Source organism: Dermacentor albipictus, chromosome 10 (genome assembly GCF_038994185.2).
Source record: "Dermacentor albipictus isolate Rhodes 1998 colony chromosome 10, USDA_Dalb.pri_finalv2, whole genome shotgun sequence".
NCBI classification, from domain to species: domain Eukaryota; kingdom Metazoa; phylum Arthropoda; class Arachnida; order Ixodida; family Ixodidae; genus Dermacentor; species Dermacentor albipictus.
The window spans coordinates 45,282,714-45,300,453 of NC_091830.1; the positions used below are offsets into that span (position 1 = coordinate 45,282,714).

Consider the following 17,740-nt stretch of genomic DNA (forward strand, 5'->3'; position numbering starts at 1 on the left):
GCTGCTATGAATTTCATGTCAAAAAGTAGGAGTCGTTGAAACAGGCAAGCTAAGAGACATTCAAACTGCACTCTTAAGTACTTCTTACAAATTAACAGTACATGAAAATAGTCGTTCCTTTTGTAAGTGGTCATCAACATGCTTTATGGCCCGGAAGCACTATGTGTGCAAGTGTTCACATCGCAAAACATTGGTGCAATAAATATGGTTTCTTGGTTCAATAAATATGTTATTACTTATATCACTCAGTTTGGGTCGCTACTTAGAAGCCATATTTGAGAAATCACAATTTTTCTTTGTGTTTATCTTATTTCGCACCTGAAGAGGATATTTCTGAGAAAATATCTTCGTTTTCAATACAGGAATTTCACTATTAAATAACCGTAAAGCCAACATAACTTGATAGTATTATCAACCTCATACGAAACAAGTTGCTTGTGTGATGTGCTAGGTGGACTTACATTGGTAAAAAATTTGCAAGTTATGGGTAAGAGTCTCGCTTTTGCATCTGCTTTGTTTTCTTCTCTGTGCAGGCCAAAAGAAAGCCACCTGTCACCAGCCATCAACATGGCTCCATGGCTGTTGCATCAGCTAAGGCTGTGCATTCGCAAATGGCAACACAGTTCAGTGACAGAGCAGATATTGCAGTCGGGCCCTCGGGGATCAACAGGTCAACCCAGACACCACCTGTTGCTACCTTGGTTACGAGGGTGAACAGCTGGACAGATACCGAAGATCTTGTCAGCTTCCAAGACACTGGCTCCGAGCCACACAAAAAAGCAGGTAAATGTTTTTAAGCTGGAAAAAGTTAACCACAGGTGGCGGATGGAATCAGCTGGTAGTCAGATTCACTGTCAACATAGTAGCAGGAAAAGGTTGTTAAGTTGTGCTGTCCCATATAATTTTGTACCAATGTAAAGGGGTTTTTTGCCTACTGAGACTTCTTATTGCAGCTTGACAGCAGACTGCTTAAGTAGCTCAGTCAAAACTATAGAAAGGTGAAAGAGAGTGCATGCCTCAAAAACCAGCAATCATCATCCTCTACTGTCACAATCATTGTGTTACTACTCAAAGCGGTACCCAGGAATTATTTTTGGGAGGGGTTCCTTAAAGATAACTGCAGCTCATTTCAAACATTATATACACTTGGTTATCTTAAAGTGTGAACCAAACCCTTCGCTGACATAATATGGTGAAAAAGTGCAAATGCTTGTCAGTAGACGTGTTGAAAGCCTCATGCGTGACCGTTTGTCGTTGACCTGCTCTACCCACTCGCTTGTTCGACTAGCTTTATTGAAACCCAAAACTGACGCTTCAGGATGCACTCACTCTATATAGACAGCATGAAGGTACTGAAAACAACAAGAAACTGGAAACCGGAAACTCACAACAGGGCAACGTCAATGCCGTGTTGCGAAATCAAACCAAGATAATGACCTGGTTACAGTTTTGGGAAGCTTGCATAAGCAGGGAGAACCAACACTGTAATCAGCCTCGAGGCAGATTGAAGGGCTCGCGTCGTTGCTGCAGCAACGAACAGCATTCACACTGAATCTGTCATGCTCAAAAAGCGATCTGAAATTTTTGCAAAAAACGGGGACATTTCGCATCAGGTTGTCGCTCCGGGATGAAGTGTCTCAGACACATCCAACTGCTTTCCGTCGAGTTGTCGCTAAATGAAAGCTGGAACTTTGTAAGAGATGTAAGTGGCTACACCCTTGTCTACAAAATAGACTCTGGCATGGATGTTCCCGTTGTGCCCCGCTCTTTTTCGGGATCTTCCGCCTTGCTTGAAACCCACTGGTGGATGGCATATTTGTCGGGGATGCTGTAAATTGGACTTGCTCGATACGTTTCCTGCTACCCCTTGCTGGCTAGGCCACTTTATCAACTAAATAACTGCACGGTTATGCCGTGATAGTCGTGCTTTGGATAGCCTACTTCGTTGACTCTGTGGTGGCCGCCAGTGCCGCTGTGATGCCACTATTGCCTCCAGCTGCAATGCTACTGTTTGCAGGACTGGGTACGATGCCGGAAGTGTACCACATCTGCATTAAGCCTGAAGTTGTGCCCTTTTCCCCAATGGCTGTAAGGCAGATATCCCTTCCGCACAGAGGGATGGTGAAAGACTAACTGGTCAAACTGCTAGAAGGAAGGTGTCATTCATCGAGTTGACAAGCTCACACCATGGTGTGCAAGTCTCTGTGACAGAGGTGGTAGGACAATGACAGTGATAGGCTCATAATCGTAAATACAGAGTATATCTGGGTTGTTTGTTACTAAACTACCTTTTTTTTACAAGCTCACGTACACCATGCTGTGCAAGCCTCTGTGACAGAGGTGGTAGGACAATGACAGTGATGGGCTCATAATCGTAAATACAGATTATATCTGGGTTGTTTGTTACTAAACTACATTTTAATTATCAAAGATAGGGCACACTTTCCTGGTGGCTTTGCTTTTTGTGACGTACATTAGCAGTTCTTGGTAACTTAGTTCTCACGTCCATTCAACCTTGCCATTAAGAGGTTCTTTTGGTGGGGTGATATGATTATGTTGCAGATGCATTTAATGTGCTTTTAATTTGTTTGCATAAGTGAACACCAGTTGGCTGCAACTTTTGCTTGAACCAGACTGTTTCTATGCTCATGTGATGACAAAAAAATGCAATGAATAGCAGTGGAGAGATTGTAATCTCCTATGTTGACTGTCTTCTTAATCAGCATTTGCCAACAATGTGACTGTCAATAAGTTATGCCACATCGTAGGTCGAAAAATCCTCGCTGTCCTAGAAATATATCCCAAAGGGTTTATTCATTAAGCAAACATCAATACCCCAAGTCTCCTGCATCATGCTTATGCTTACAACTTATTGAATTCTCCTCATAAAGCACAATTAAGTATGTTTTTCTCTATCTGAAAAACATGGGTCTAGCATACACTGCTGCACACACCTTAGACACAGTTGATGAGTAGTATCTAGGGAGAATGCATTCAGCCTGCGTTTGTTGGTTATTGTATTTTGATAATCTTTTGTTTCATTGACATATCTTTCATCATGTAGATACAGCCCATCTGTTTGTGGGATTACTTTTTGCAAGGCTTTGTATTGTTACTGCATTTCTGTGCCATACAAACGTATGACCGAGACGATGAAAGCTAACCAGCGATTGTAATTCACTAAATCTGGACTCCAGTATGCTGAATGGGGAGAAGTGTGTCCACTCTTGATGGCAATTCATTGTGACTTCTCATATACTGCCATATTTATTAACCAAGACGTATCATGCATATAGCCTGCGGCTTTTCGAGTACTGCTGTAGGATGTGCGAATATCCGAATTTTCAAATACAAATCGATTACGAATATTTAGCTTAGAATATTGTATAATGATATGTGCATTCATTTATTAGCAAGTATGGTTATTTTAACATGTTGGAACATCACAGGCACATTGTATACGGTAAAAAATTTAGCTGTTATACTAAAATATTGTGGATTTGACTAATGTTAACTTGGGGAGTTCAGTAATTCCCACCAGCTGTTTGCTATTGCCAAACTGTGCCTTATTAAATAGCATCAAATGCCTGTAAAGTCGGATGCATTTGACACTGTACCAGCTGGCATTCATCGCATTTGCTGTCAAGCAATGAGCTCAGGATTGGGGCATCGTTGTTGAGGATCGGCCCATTGGGCCTGAACCTCCAAAAAGCCCGTTCTTATTGCAGTTGGATTGTTTTGTGCAGTGCCCCGGACCCTTTTCGTTGCGCTCTGAAGGCACCCTTGCCGTCTGCAAACCCGTGCGACTTGCTACTGAGAAGCTGGCTTTTCCGCACATCTTAGCTGTGTAGTGGCTGAGCGCGTTTTACAGGCGAAAATTTTCCGGCAGCACAAAATACGACACATATTCTTAGATTGTATGGAAATAAATGCTAAGTACCTTGTTTTCACCCGCGCCGACATCGCTATGCTCGATTTGTTTCGAATCTAATACGAATATGAAAAAAAAATTCAATGGCAGTCGAAATTTTCAAGTATTCGTACACCCTAATTATCATTTCTCTAGACAATTGTGCATCTGTAATGTGCACATGCTACCCCATTCCTTAGTACTCCTAAAGAAGTGCTTAGATGGGCTCACAATTGTTCAGGAGCCATTATGGCAGCACGCAGGGAGCTCTGATTGGAAAGGTTTGTAGAAATGTCTGTACATTGCCCTCTAGAGCATAAGGATGGATGGACAGCATATAGCATGCGTTCGTTTCGACCAGATCTACAAAAAAATATTTTTGTGGATAATGCTGATTTTAACCTTTCAGCCATATTTATATTAGTCATTCATATTTGCGAGAACACATGCCCACATGATATCCATTCTGATGGCTGACAACTAAAATGTGTAACTCTGTGTCAAAAATCCACCTAATGTGTTGCTGATATTTTACCAATCATTTTCATGTGCAAGTGTGAGCAGATTAATTGGCCTAATTTGTATTATTTTATAAATGCTGAACAACCTTAATTATGTGTGCTCATGCTACGTCCACTCAGATACCTGTGTAAATGTCCATTAGTGGACATTCAGTGAATATCTTTTGGATGCCCAATGAGGATATCACTGTGGCAAAACATTCAATCTTCTTAAATCAGGTGACCCTCGGATATGCGTGGTGTTTGCATGGGCTTACAACAGCCCAGAAGGCATTACGCTGACACCCAGGGAGCCATAATTGAAAAGGTTTGACTTGTGCCTCTCCCCTATAACTATAACCTTATCCCTATAATTAGGGATAAGACGTGAAGTATAGAATCCATGTGAGATCACCATATCTGTGCTGTTTGTATGCTCCTTTGCGCTGTCCATGCTGGTATAGTAATTAAGCAGTTGAAGTAATGCGAACATTTCTGCATTCTTCAGGTGCAACTATTTTCTCCAATGGAATACCAAAAAAGATGGATCGACCCATCAAAGTTAAACGGTTTCAAGAACCATACCACTGCCACCTTTGCCCCTACAAAACAAAGGACAAGGCAATGTTGAATCGACACATGCTGACTCACAGTGGAGAGAAGTCCTTTGAGTGCCCCATCTGTACAAGAAAGTTTGGACGATTCGAATCACTTAAAGATCACATGCACACGCATAGTGGAGAGAAACCATACCAGTGTACCATGTGCCCATATAGAACTGCTCATAGAAGCACGTTAGCAGACCACAAGAAACGACACACCACTGAGGAACGCCTTTCGTGCGATTTGTGCCCTTATGGCACCATGCGGCGCACCAATTTGGAGAGGCATGTGATGACCCACAGAGGCGAAAAGCCATACAAATGCAGTGAGTGCTTGTATGCTTGCAACCAGAAAAGCAACCTGATCCGTCATAACATTTTGAAGCACGCAAGAGCCCACTTTGACAAGTAACTCTTTATCCCTCTTTTGGGAGGAATATTGCATCATTGGCAATATTCTTCCCAGAGAACGCAATAAACTGCCAACACTGAATTTTAAAAATAAATCTATATATTGTTCTCACCTTTGATGTCGGCGTGATTGACTTGGCTGGTTTACACCTCATACTGCCGGCTTTCTGCGAAAACTGTCACCGTGGTTCGAAACAGTTTGTTGCCAGACAGCAGTGCTTTTCTGTTTGCTAATGCCGTTTAGTAACTAGTTCATTTTTGTGTAGACTAGCAGTATTTTAAGTTGTTTTTGTTGGAGTATCAAGTTCCCCTCTGAAACAACATGCAGTACAGGGGTTGGGGGAATCAAGGGGCTCAATTTTTAGTAACAATTGTATTACACCAAGAAAAGCACAACGCATAAGGGAAATTTACTCTTTTGTTGAAACTGAAATGCAAAATTACTGCAGAAGTTTCACTTTCTTAATGAAAGAAAGGGAGACGAAAGTGGCAGCAAAGGCAACTTGCCGTGATTAAGAGCCACACCAACAGCCTGAGCTGTTGGTGTGGCTCTTAATAACGGCTATTAGTTATTAATAACGGCTGTAGTAAGGCTGTTGGTGTGATATGCAATGCTTTATCGAGCTATTCTACAGTGGAATGATTTTCTTGCCTTTACATATTGTTCTAAATAAAAAAAATTGAATCTGTTGTTTTGAAAATGGTATTTGCATGACAAGTTTCTCGACTCTCCCAGCCTTGATTTCTTAATTGACGTGCTCTACAAGCTAATTCTACACAAACCAGCACAAAACAGGCACCATGGAATATCTGCTACCTTGGCTTTCTGTTCTCATCAGTTTCGCAGTTATACTGCAAGTTTTGCCTTGTGGCCTTGCCGTGTGGTTTTCTGATCACGATGAACCCTGCTCTCTGAAGCTAAGAAAAAGTTCAGTGTGCAAGTTTATAGCTCCGTCTTTTTTTTTGTAATGTGATGCGTATGGGAGCAGTAATGAACAAAAAAGTGCTTATTCTGCAGTGCACCCTTATATTAAGACAGTTGAGGTAATGGGAGTTTGTGCTTGGAGCATGTTGATGTACCTGGTCAAAGGGTCATACCTCCTTTCCCTAAGAGACGCATATGCGAGTTTAGAAAGGACAGAATCACTGCTTCGTGAATGTTTGAAGGAATTTCTGACAGGTTAAGCAAGATGTAAACGTGCAGCGAGACTATAGTTTAAATATGTTGCTACACTGTGTAACAGTTTGATGAGCTTGAGCATATCACTATGATGAAACTAAACACTGCAAGACAGAGAATCCACTGAAATAAAACAGGTGCAAAGCTTTCTTGAAATAAAGATATAAGCAAGCAATTGATCAAGAATGTAAAACACAAATGATACAACAGAAACAACAAAGAGCTCAGCTTTGACAGTTTAGTGATAAACAGCAAATGTGAAATATAATATCAGCAACAAGAAAAGTAATATGATAGAACACTCTTGTTCAAGCAAAAGGAATCTTACAATTTATGTTAGGGAACACCATCAAGCAACAAACATATAGCAATTATAAGAAATCCAGACGAAGTAGAGCGGGTGATTTATTGGTGTCGGTTATAGTCCAGGAAAACGAGGCCACACTTATCATTGCTTGGAACATTTAAGTTTCTAGGAAGAGAGACTCGAGCAATACAAGAACATATCACAGAAAAATTTATGTCAAAAGCAGCAAGATATGGTAGCACCTGTTACTGTGGACATCATAAATAACCTCCAGGTAAAGTGAGACAGTGGTCTGAGGAAGCTCAATGGGAAAAAAGTGAAAAACAATCCCCGAGTGCTCAACCACTGGTCTATGGGGTAAGCTTACCATTATGCTGGTAAGCTTACTTGGACTCTTCTCTGTGCCTCGTTCTTCATGATATAACTTCCCAACTGTACTTTATTTTGTTAGTAGACCAGCTTGGTGCAACCTTGGCCATGAATGTGCTATGTGTGACACTCAAATACAGTTGACTACAAATAAATAAATATAAGCATTTGTAGCTCATCAGTTTGCAACAAATCATAGCACACTGTTGCATGTGACAATGCATAGCAGTGTAACAATGTATCCTCGTCATGCAAAGTATGGTGGCTCTGTCCGCTGCTACACATGCAGGTAGAGACTGCAAATGAAATATTGGGTAGAACTTGCCAACTCCTTATCAACTAATTTCTATAACAATCCAGGGTTGTCTTGTAAAGACAGTGCACATAGGCCAAGTATACTTGCTATACTGCACATTGGTATAGTCTGTTAAATGCCGACAGTATAGTAGACAACACATAGCACGTTCTGCATAGCCACCAGAGCTGCCGAGGAAATGACGATCACAGCAGATGGAACAGGGGAGCCATGCACTGATGCTGGGCACTTATGGGACTACATTATAATGAAATGATTTTAATTGTCGAAGGGCTCAGTTGGTAGGCCAAAAGAATCACTTTTTCGCTGCGGTGTTTGCATTAAACCCTGCTAATGTACAGCCAGCCACAAAACATTACGGACCACGAAACCTGAGAAAAAAGCTGAATATCACCGCAATCTCGTAACGCAGCCTGGTGTTTGCATTTCGGGGTTTGACTAGAACGTGCTAACAACACTGTCGTATATGGTTTTACTGGCTACTGCTACAGGCTGCTCTGTAAACTTTTTGTGACCAGGTGTACCTACCTAATTCTAGGTTCCCCCAATACTCGGAGTTGTACATGTATTTGAAGTGCCCCCTGCGTGCAGCACGCATGCTGTATCTGAGGAAAGAAGGTGCCAGTGTGCCACACTTGAGATAATTGTGAAACCGTTGCAGTTGGCAGGAAGTGCAACCATTCAAGGCTTCATGCATCCAGCACACGAGATGAGCAGGCGCTCAGGCTAAGCTTGCACAGGCACACATTGCACTTGTACAGTGTCCTACTCCTCATAACAGGTGGGCACTTTGCTTTTTTCTGAGATGTCCAAATGTGTGAAGACGGTGCAAGTTAGAGAAAAAAAATTAATGCAGTGAACAAATATTCCACAGGTATGGTTCTTTTTTGTGAGAAAAAGACTTAATTTGAAGTGTGGAAAGCCCCAGATTGTGCTTGTATGTTTTTTTTTTTCAATTGGCAGATTTAAATCACTCTGGAAGGGGATAAACTTGTTATCGCAAGAAAATTATTTTTCTTGTTCAAAAAGCCAAAATTTGTCCCTGGTTCTTCAGCTTTCACAGCAAACTACTGCTATCACTTGCGGTAATCACAACGAGTACTCCTGCACATGCCACACAGTAACCAAGTCAATTAAAAGAAGCTAGCATAAATGTGACGTTTCCGAGCGTCACCTGACAGATGTAGGGAAAGATATAATGGCCTGCTTCAGCCAATTACCCAAGACTTTATATTGAAGTGGCCATTTCAATGGTTCTGCTTGCAGATAGTTCCTCTCGACGTAAGCCCAAACAGTTTTGCACAGGGCAGTAAATTATCATCCATCCAAAAGGCAGGGTGCTCGACCTTTCTCTGGCAGCAGCTGTTCCACAAGAGCAGGAGCACCACAACAGTCTGTCAAATCTTCACACTGCACTGACTTGGCGATCCTAGATGAAAACAGCTCCACCTGTGCGGACTTGACGCCAACATCGTCTTTCCCATTACACTGCACAGAAGCATCTTCTTGTACAGCTGTAGATCCAGCAGGAACCGACTCGCCTCCGCGCCTAGAGCTAGACTGCTCATTCTCAGCCTGTAAGAGAGAGAATGAGAGTAAGCATGTGGCTATGAGCTTAAAGTCCACATGCTGGATGGGCCCGACATGTGAAATGAGGTAGCACCAGGGGCAAATTCAGGACAATCACAGGGGAAAAAGGCCTGATCAAAGCACAAAGAGACCAGGGTAGTTGGGGGCTGATTGCATGCTCAATTTTGTCATTGTAGGAGTGCCAGCATGTCTTCAAAGGCAGGCTCTCAGCTATAGATCTGCCAGTCGGTAGCGCAGAAGAAACCTAAGCATGTGATGGTCATTTCATCATAAATTATATCTGGTCTGCCTTATATGTTGTTCCTTTGTCCTAGTATCGGGTGGACGTCAAGCTTCCCATTGAAGAAAATTTCTCTACCTTATGAATTTCTGCAGGTTTTATTTGCTTAATCAGTGTTACAGTGATTTGAGCTGCTGATTCACTTTTGCCTTCACTAGGCTTTGGTTGGCTCCGCTGTTGGCTCACCTGTCTGGCCCCACAACTGCCCTGGACAGGTGGCGGTGGTGTGTTCAAATCCCTGAATACGATGGACTCTGATGTCTGAATGATGTTGCCTGGCTACGGAGAAAGTTCGCTGCGAACCTGTCTGCATATTCTCTTCATATGCGCCTAGGTAGCAGCAGGGTGTTTGGGTGATCCCTCTGCACTGTCTGATGCTGTCCTCATGTGTAGCGCTCTTGTAGTTGACTGTGCACTGTGGCTATTTTTTGAAAATTGTCTACTGCGCAGTTTCATACGTGCTGAAGGAGGCGAGAAAGGTATTTTATGCACGTAGCTAGTAGCACTCACTGCAAACCCTGTTGTGAAAAATGTGGCTGTTTACTGTCCTAGATGGCGAGACGCACCTGTACAGACCAAGTGGGTTCAGCCACATACCTGTTAAAGAACCAGAAGCTTGATGTGGGTGAGTTGGTTTTGCATACTTGAGAAAAAGAGCGCTACAAAGACGTGGACTAAAAGAAAAACATGTACGATGGACAAGGGGCTAAAATTGTCACTTGTCACAAAATTGTAAACTGCGCCTTGTCCGTCGCACATGTTCTTCTTTTAGTCTGCGTCTTTGTAGCGCTGTTAAAAAACCTTAAGTGGCCAAACATTAATTTCGAGTTCCTTCTATTTAGCGTGCCTTATTATTAGATTGTGGTTTTGTAATGCTAAATACCGCACCATTAACAAACCCCTTAATTGATCTCGCCTCAAACACACTTCATTTACGAGATCGTTTAGCGGCGTTTGAACCACAGTGCTGCTCTTGCTGTAATTGTTTAATTGTAGCAGTAAGTAGACGTTTTGTAATACTTTGATGGGTGGCTTATATGAACTGAACTGCGATACATGCACTGCATTCAAGCATTTGCAGCAACAAATGTTCAGATCTTCAAGCTACACAACCCGTCGAGGCGAGACGCAGCAAAGCGACTCTGAAGCATTAGAATGAGTGTACAGTATTTTGTGAGAAAGGGCGGCAGGTGCGCATAGTGGAAAAAACACTTCAGCGACTCTTTGATATCGAAATAATAAAGAACTTACAATCATACATGGATGCAGACTAAACGAGCATATATATATATATAGTCACCCGCCCTCACTTGAAAACCTTTCAACTCCCCAGCCTCACATTTCATCAGTCCAGAAAGCAGTTCGAGCGCTTTTTCACTACCTGAAGGCAACAGTCGAGTGCCCGACTATAGACATCCTACACCTAAGTTTTCTCTCTCTCTCTCCCCCCATTCCCCTTTCCACGTGTAGGGTAGCAAACTGGACTCAGTCTGGTTAACCTCCCTGCCTTTCCTTCTTCCCTTCTCTCTCTCTCAACTCCCCAAGCTGCAAAAAAGTTCCTCCAACATGGAAGATCTTAAAACTCTTCACGGACACTACGTACACGCAGTGGAGAGACCGCACGGGCGGTCTGAGAAAAATCGGTCGTCTCGTTATCTCGCAGGCTCGTCCGGCATGAGGCGCACGCGTGGATAGCCCCGGTGTCCCTTCCAGGTAACAGCTGCACCAGCAAGTCCGCATACATTGGGAGCGGTGGCCATATACTGTTTTGGTAGCACGGGCGATTGCACACATCGCAGGGGGCTCCAAACTGGTTGCTGATGTTGAACCCGCTTGCCAAGTGTGCCTCCTCCCACCTCGAGTCTTTGCTGCCACTGCTGCCGTTGGTGTTCTCTCCTGCTTGCCGTTCACTGACGGTTTCTTTCCGTTCCCGGTCCGCTTCTCTACTGGCACCTGCGACGGTTTCTTTCTGTTCCCGGTCCGCTTCTCTATCGGCACCTGCGACGACGCTATATTCCGCCCGGCGTTTTCTCGCGGCTCTTTTGCGTTCGCGATCCGTTTCTCTTCGGGCTTGTGCGACTGCTTCCGCCTGCCGCTTCCTTGCGGCCCTCTTGCGCTCCCGATCTGCTTCCCTAAGGGCCTGCAAGACTCCGTCGTCCAATTCTAACTGTCGCTTCCGCGCGGCTCTTTTCCGTTCCCGGTCCGCTTCTCTTTGAGCTTGTATGACTGCGGCGTCTGCTGCCTGGCGCTCTCGGAAAGCACGCTTCCGCTTCCGGGCAGCTTCTTTCCGGGCTTCTGCCCTCTCGGCCTCGGTCAGACCGTTGCCAATGGTCAGACGCGAGGGTCCATCAGGCCCACCTCGAGCGGCGGCGTCTGCTGCCTGGCGCTCGCGAAAAGCACGCATCCGTTCCCGTGCTGCTGCTCTCCGGGCTTTTGCCCTTTCAGCGTCGTTCAGTAAATGCGAAGCTCCCGGCGATGGCCCTCCGTTCTCCAGTTGGACCACAGAACTGTCCAGACAATTTCTTGCAACGAGGAGATTTTCTTGAGGCGGCGGCATCGTGAGATCGTCGGGGGTCAATTCTCGGACGATCACTTTCGGCGATACTATCACTGATACTATCGCCTTCGCGTGACGTAGTGTTCAGCGAGCCAATCAGCTAATCCGCGTTTGCTCAACTAGGCACGCCGGATGGCCAAGCCGCCAGTATCATCGAAAGCATGGGCGAAAGTGGTCGCCCTAGCATACGTCTTTGCTCGCATGTGCAGCGTGAACACTGTGGACGACGGAACACACTCATCACACATTTAGCAGACGACAACGACAAAAATGTGCACTAGCCAAAGCTGGCCGCAGTCAGTCCAGTTCGAGCCAAGCCGTAGGAGCACACGTTCAGTTTCCTTAGTTTCGTGCGCGGTCGCTAGAAAAGTTTGTCATGTCATTGGTCATGTAATAATTAGCTTCGAACAGTTGCGATGATTGCACCCCACGAGCTCATACGCTGGCGCGTTACGCAATGGAGATAGAAGGCCGTATATTTTTTAGGCGCTAACATTGACGGCATCACCACAGCATCATCGTGACATGCGTTTGAGGGCGGGGATATGTGCCAACGCAGGCTATGCCGAGAAAGAAGAGGCCACGCACTGAACAAGAAGAGCTCGAACACAAGCGTAGACGTGCAGAGGCGGCGAGACGACGGCGACGGAACAAGAGCGAAGAACAGCGAGCGGCCGAGCGGGAATTACACGCGGCCGCTGCCCGAGAGCGTCGGAGAAATCGAAGCGAAGAAGAGAAGGTGGTCGAGAGAGAGCGCCACGCCACGGCAGCCCGCGAACGGCGACAGAAACAAAGCGAAGAAGAACGTGCAGCTGAGCGAGCACGGCACGCTGCAGCCGCTCGAGAACGCTGGCAAAGTCAGAGCGAGGAGCAGAGAGCTGCGGAGCGAGAACGGCATGCGGCATCGAAGCGACGGCGCCGAGCGGCGAAGAGAGCGCGTGCTGCCGCTGCCCGGAGGGAGCGACGGAAACAGGTAAGGGACAACGCCCATTTTCTTTCTCTACGCAACGCCTGCGAAAAGAGCGCCTGCACACACAATGATCTGTATGCGTGTAGTGCACCGCCCATAGAGGCGCCACTGATGGCCACCTAGCGGGCTAGCCTGTACGCTGGGGATGCAGTAGCAGACGACAACGTTTTGCAGCAGGGATGGCTGAAGCTTCCGGCAGCGATTTCCCCTTCGTTCTGGTGCCGGACCGCTACTTCAGCGGGTGGCAGCTGCAGAAAAGGTGCAGGCCTCTGTTAGAGCGGACATGTACACAATGTTACCAAAGTGTGGGACAACCCAGTCCGCATACGTGTGATGTGTGTCCCGCAGACAAGCGCAACGAAGCCCAGTCATACGAAGTGAAGTTCATATTAAGTAGCTGCTTCGTTTTGCTGACTAGTGTGGCGTTTCGATTGTTTTTTCATGTGATTGTATCCCTGTCGTAATGCTGTTTGTGTACCTAAATAATGGGTACATTTCGTTGGGGCAGACTTATATCTCAAAGAACTCTGCAGAGAGCGATGCCTGCATACACTGTAGTGAACTTGCTACTGATGAATACATGTGACATTGCCGAATAAGTGCCTTCAAGGACACCACAAGAATAGTAATTGTGAACTTGTTAATGGAAACGCGTATACTGGTCAAGGAATTTACAAAACACGGGTGAATAAGGTATGAACATCATGCAAGCGATCTTTTGTCTGACAGTGACAAAAAACATGATGGAGAAGGCTATTGGGTTCGCTCATCGCCTAGACGTTGTAACTCACGCGAGCGACGACTTTGAGCGACATCTCCCAGGTGTTATCAGTACGAGGGCAGCCAATATGTGCCGAAACTGGCATGATGCATGCTTTATTAAATTAAGTAGATGTGTTACTGTAAAGAGCAGCATAAGTATTTCGAAAGGTCTTGCAGTAGATTATTAAGGTGAAAGCCTTTACTGGCTCATGCTCGCAGCCACGGCGGCGTTCGTTCGCAGAACATGTCACACTCCGCTAGGGGGCGCTCGTGACGTCATCGGAATGGTGCGCATACTGCGCATGTGCCCAGTATATGGTGCCACCCTCGCGCTCCAGAACGGCGTCGGCAGATGCTCCTCGCTAGCCAGGTCAGTCGGATGTCTCCAAAGTGCTCCCGTTTCTCCAGCAACCCAAGTGCGCTCGCGCTGACGAATGTAAGCTCAAGTCGCGGCAGGCTCAGCGACAACATTCGAGTGGAAAGGAACAGCGTCTTCCAGAGTCTCCCAACACAAGAAGATTGAAAGCAAATGAACGGATGCGACTGAAGCGACTCAACCGGTCTCCTGGGATGAAGGCTAAAGAGGCAGAATGCAAGCTACAACAACGCCTTCGGAACAAGCTCCAGCAACAGCAGCAACAACAGAAGAACAAGTTCCAGTCGAATCAGGCAGTAAATGACTTATTCAACATCACAGTGCATTTCAATCAAATAGAGCAGTTCAGACAATAGCAGTAGAGGCAGCCATAGAAAGGCTTTCGCCTACCGCAGTTTAGCTTAGCAAAGTGCTCATACATTTTTATACTTGCAAGTATCAAAATTTAGTCGTTTGCTTATTCTATGCGACAGTAGGTAGTACTTGACTGATGTACATCCAGTTTCGGCTTTGCCTTATTGGCTAGTCGCTCATAGCACTTCCAGCCGATGAGTGATGAATTCTAGATTTCCAGAACTGAGTGATCGAGCGACAAGAACGAGCGCTCTGTTCACACGACGGCCCGTTTCTTTGCTCGACGCCCTCGCCGTTACGCACAAAACTGCTCTCCTGGGATTTGGGCTTAAAAGAGTCAGATCTGCGCCATCGATGCAATTCCACTGTGTACGTCAAGAACTGCTCTTCCTGCTGCAGCCTCTGCAATTTTGTATCCTCTTATTTACCTGATTTTGAACATACAGAGCTAAAGTCTTGCCAATTTCCGAGTTTCTTTTCGAATGTTATGGAAGAGAGAATCCACACAATATATTTAAAAGTGGAGCAATGTCGGCTAAGGTAAATGGGAACTAATGGCAAGGCCGGGTTTAGTGCTTTACAGCATGGGCATTGTGCTCCTATGCCACAAAAAATAAGAATTCAGTTGAGAACAAAATGCACATGCGAAAAGGCACTTAGCTGTGAAAGAAACAAACAAAGCAATCTGCCGGGTAAGTCTGCTCAGACAGCAGCAAGGTGTAAAAGCTCCGCAAACTTGATGCGAATGTTTCTGCGAAAATAAAACAGCACTACTGTATGCAGCACCTAATAGCAATCCTCGCCTGGAGCTACCTCTTTCTAACATATTTCCCAAGCAACCAATGTAGTGAAGACGTTCTCGGGCAAAAAGAATAAAGCTGGTAAAGAATCACTTACCTGTAATCATTCCGATTAAAACAGCATGATTTAAGCCCCTTACAAATGAGGCGAGGCAAGAACCTCGTACTTTAAGAAATACTTCTGCATGCAGCGACTATAAGCAGTTCAGGAAGCGCGAAGCTGCACATAAAATAGACCCAAAACAGGATCTACATGTCAGCTGGTGCGACAAATTGACGGGCTGGATAAAACCGACAAAATCAGTCCTTGCAAGTCTCACCAACTTTAACACATAGCATGATGCACTCGTAGAGTTGTGCACCCGAGCTAGAGCAACACGGTAAAGAAGCGGCAAGTGGCATTCAGAAGCTAAGCGAAGTGCATTTAACCCGCATGCTTCCCTGCGGATAAACCAAACCGAGATCTGAGTAGGTCTTGATCAACTTCATTGTCTAGACGTGTAAACATGATCAAGCACAACGAACACTGTGATTATGAAAGAAACTGTGAGAACGTCAGAGATTCATTGCTGCCGTTGGTTCCACTTGTCTGACCTCACGGTGAATGATTAAAATTGTGTCGCCCGCAAGCCTTTGCAAGTATTTGAGCACCCCGCCGCACAACAGTTGTTCTCTGATATGCTTTGAAGGTTTGTCCACTACACACATGCGACGGGTGGTGCTTACTTTGCTCCAAGAATGTGAATCGAACAGTGGAGCATGAGCAACGTTGCAGAAAACTACGGTGGACGGCTGGTTCCTTTCCCAAGTGCACAAGGCAAGGCTGCCACCAGTGGCGAATCCGTCTGTGCTCACAGCGTGTGTGAGTGTGCGCACGTGTGCTGGCACTCACAGGGGTGTATGAATATTAGAAATTTTGAATAAAAATTAAATAGTTATGGCTAGTCTATCAATTTTCGTACAAATACAAGGGATAAACGCACTTATGTTGGAGTGCCCTGGGGAGAAGTGCCATTGAAAGTGCAGACTTATCGACATACGACTCCTGAACAGACGAGTTGTCGTAGCTAATGGAACGGTGTGCTTAAACAATGGTGTGTGGTGTGTGTGATCATTGCTTACTCCATCATCATCAGGAAGATAGTTTTTCGTGCACCCCCCCCCCCTTCTTTTTATTCTAAGCTCAGCTCTTCAGGCCATTCTGGATGCAGTAAAGAAATTCCTTTTTTTTAAATTCACATATCTATTTCTTCATTATAGGCGTCTTTACTCGTCTTTATCAGGAAAGAAATACAGGAATGCCTGTGGGAATGTACATGGGACTGGCGTTTTTCTTTATTGTAGCCTGCAAGGGTTGAAGCTTGGCCGACTTGGTGCGTTTTGATAGTGTTCACGGCACGCATGCTAAGGAAAATGGACAGGCATATTGAAAGTGTGCTATATTCAGTGTTTTAGATTCAATGCCACCGTCATGTTGAAAAAGAGGTGTTCGACAGACTGACAAATGCTCACCACTTGTGGTAGCATCACAATGTTTGCAATGCTGGGGAGAGTCATTTGGGCATCCAATGCTGTGATTGTGCACCTCCGTTTAATGAATGCAGAGTGATAGGAAAGCATCGGACGTAGCTAACCTGTGAAATTATTGAGGCTGAAATGATAAATAAGCTTGGTGGTATGTGCTAGTGCTCCTTCTGTTGCACCTTCAGAACGAGAATTTGAATATCTTGCTGGGTGTTGAGGCAATTGTGAACACGTGCTAGAAACATGTAATTTGATGTGTATCAGTTGCTCTCCTTTGCCTTGTTTTCTTTTTGTTGGTGTATATGTTAAATTCTTCATGAAGATAATATCAAATGGAAGTCATCGTACTTTTACTTTACCCATCCTTTAATCTTCCTTAGTATATGCATGTTGTGAACACTAACAAAATCACTACAGCCATTAGCTCACTGTATGCGGGTCCACTATAACATTCCATTCTGCTGTATTCAGGTCACACCATATTTGTACTTACAAATTGTTTAGTAAATGTGGTGCTGTTTTATACTAATATGTCTTCAGTGAATGCAACACGCTATGTGCATCTGGTAAAGTGCAGTTCTCTTGTTTTCTTACTGTGTGTATATAGCAGATAACTGAAAGTAGTTGTCACTAACAAGCTCCTCAGTAGATTGGATGTCCAGTTGTGATTCACATTACGTGGATATATATAACAATGTAAATAAACCTTTCTTTTTTACCAAATGGACTCCACGAAAACTTTAAAACCATGAGTAAATATCTTAGTAGTATTAGATTCAGGAATTTCACTGTTAAATGACTGTGAAGCCACCATAACTTGAAAGTATTATCAACTTCATATGAAACAAGTTGCTTGTGTGATGTGCTAGGTAGACTTACATTGGTAAAAAACGTGGAAGGTATGACAACGAGTCTCATTTTTGAATCTGCTT

At 44.7% G+C, this 17,740-nt stretch overlaps 2 protein-coding genes across 3 annotated transcripts in view; one reads left to right on the forward strand and one right to left on the reverse strand.

Moving 5' to 3' along the window:
• LOC139050520 (octapeptide-repeat protein T2-like) overlaps positions 1–17,740 on the forward strand; it is a 29,446-nt gene that overhangs the window by 5,731 nt on the left and 5,975 nt on the right. The window contains exons 2-4 of one of the 2 annotated variants that reach the window (XM_070527005.1): positions 534–783; positions 10,018–10,090; positions 12,582–12,995. In XM_070527005.1, coding sequence (XP_070383106.1) covers positions 10,085–10,090; positions 12,582–12,995 — 420 coding nt within the window. In that variant the 5' untranslated portion in view covers positions 534–783; positions 10,018–10,084. Of the gene's footprint in view, positions 1–533; positions 784–4,918; positions 5,543–10,017; positions 10,091–12,581; positions 12,996–17,740 lie in introns of those variants that run through there. The other variant, XR_011508919.1, reaches the window with a different exon arrangement.
• Positions 8,094–12,584, reverse strand: LOC139050519 (uncharacterized). Its single transcript, XM_070527004.1, has 2 exons — positions 11,069–12,584; positions 8,094–9,170 (listed from the first exon to the last, which is right to left on the reverse strand). The coding sequence occupies exons 1-2, from the start codon at positions 12,020–12,022 to the stop codon at positions 8,913–8,915; spliced, it is 1,212 nt and encodes a 403-aa protein (XP_070383105.1). The 5' UTR covers positions 12,023–12,584; the 3' UTR covers positions 8,094–8,912.

Coding starts and splice junctions, on each gene's coding strand:
- LOC139050519 (XM_070527004.1), bottom strand. CDS start 12,022: ATGCCGCCGCCTCAAGAAAATCTCCTCGTTGCAAGAAATTGTCTGGAC. Junction 9,171..11,068: donor GTGCGGTCTCTCCACTGCGT/GTACGTAGTGTC, acceptor TCTCTCTTACAG/GCTGAGAATGAGCAGTCTAG.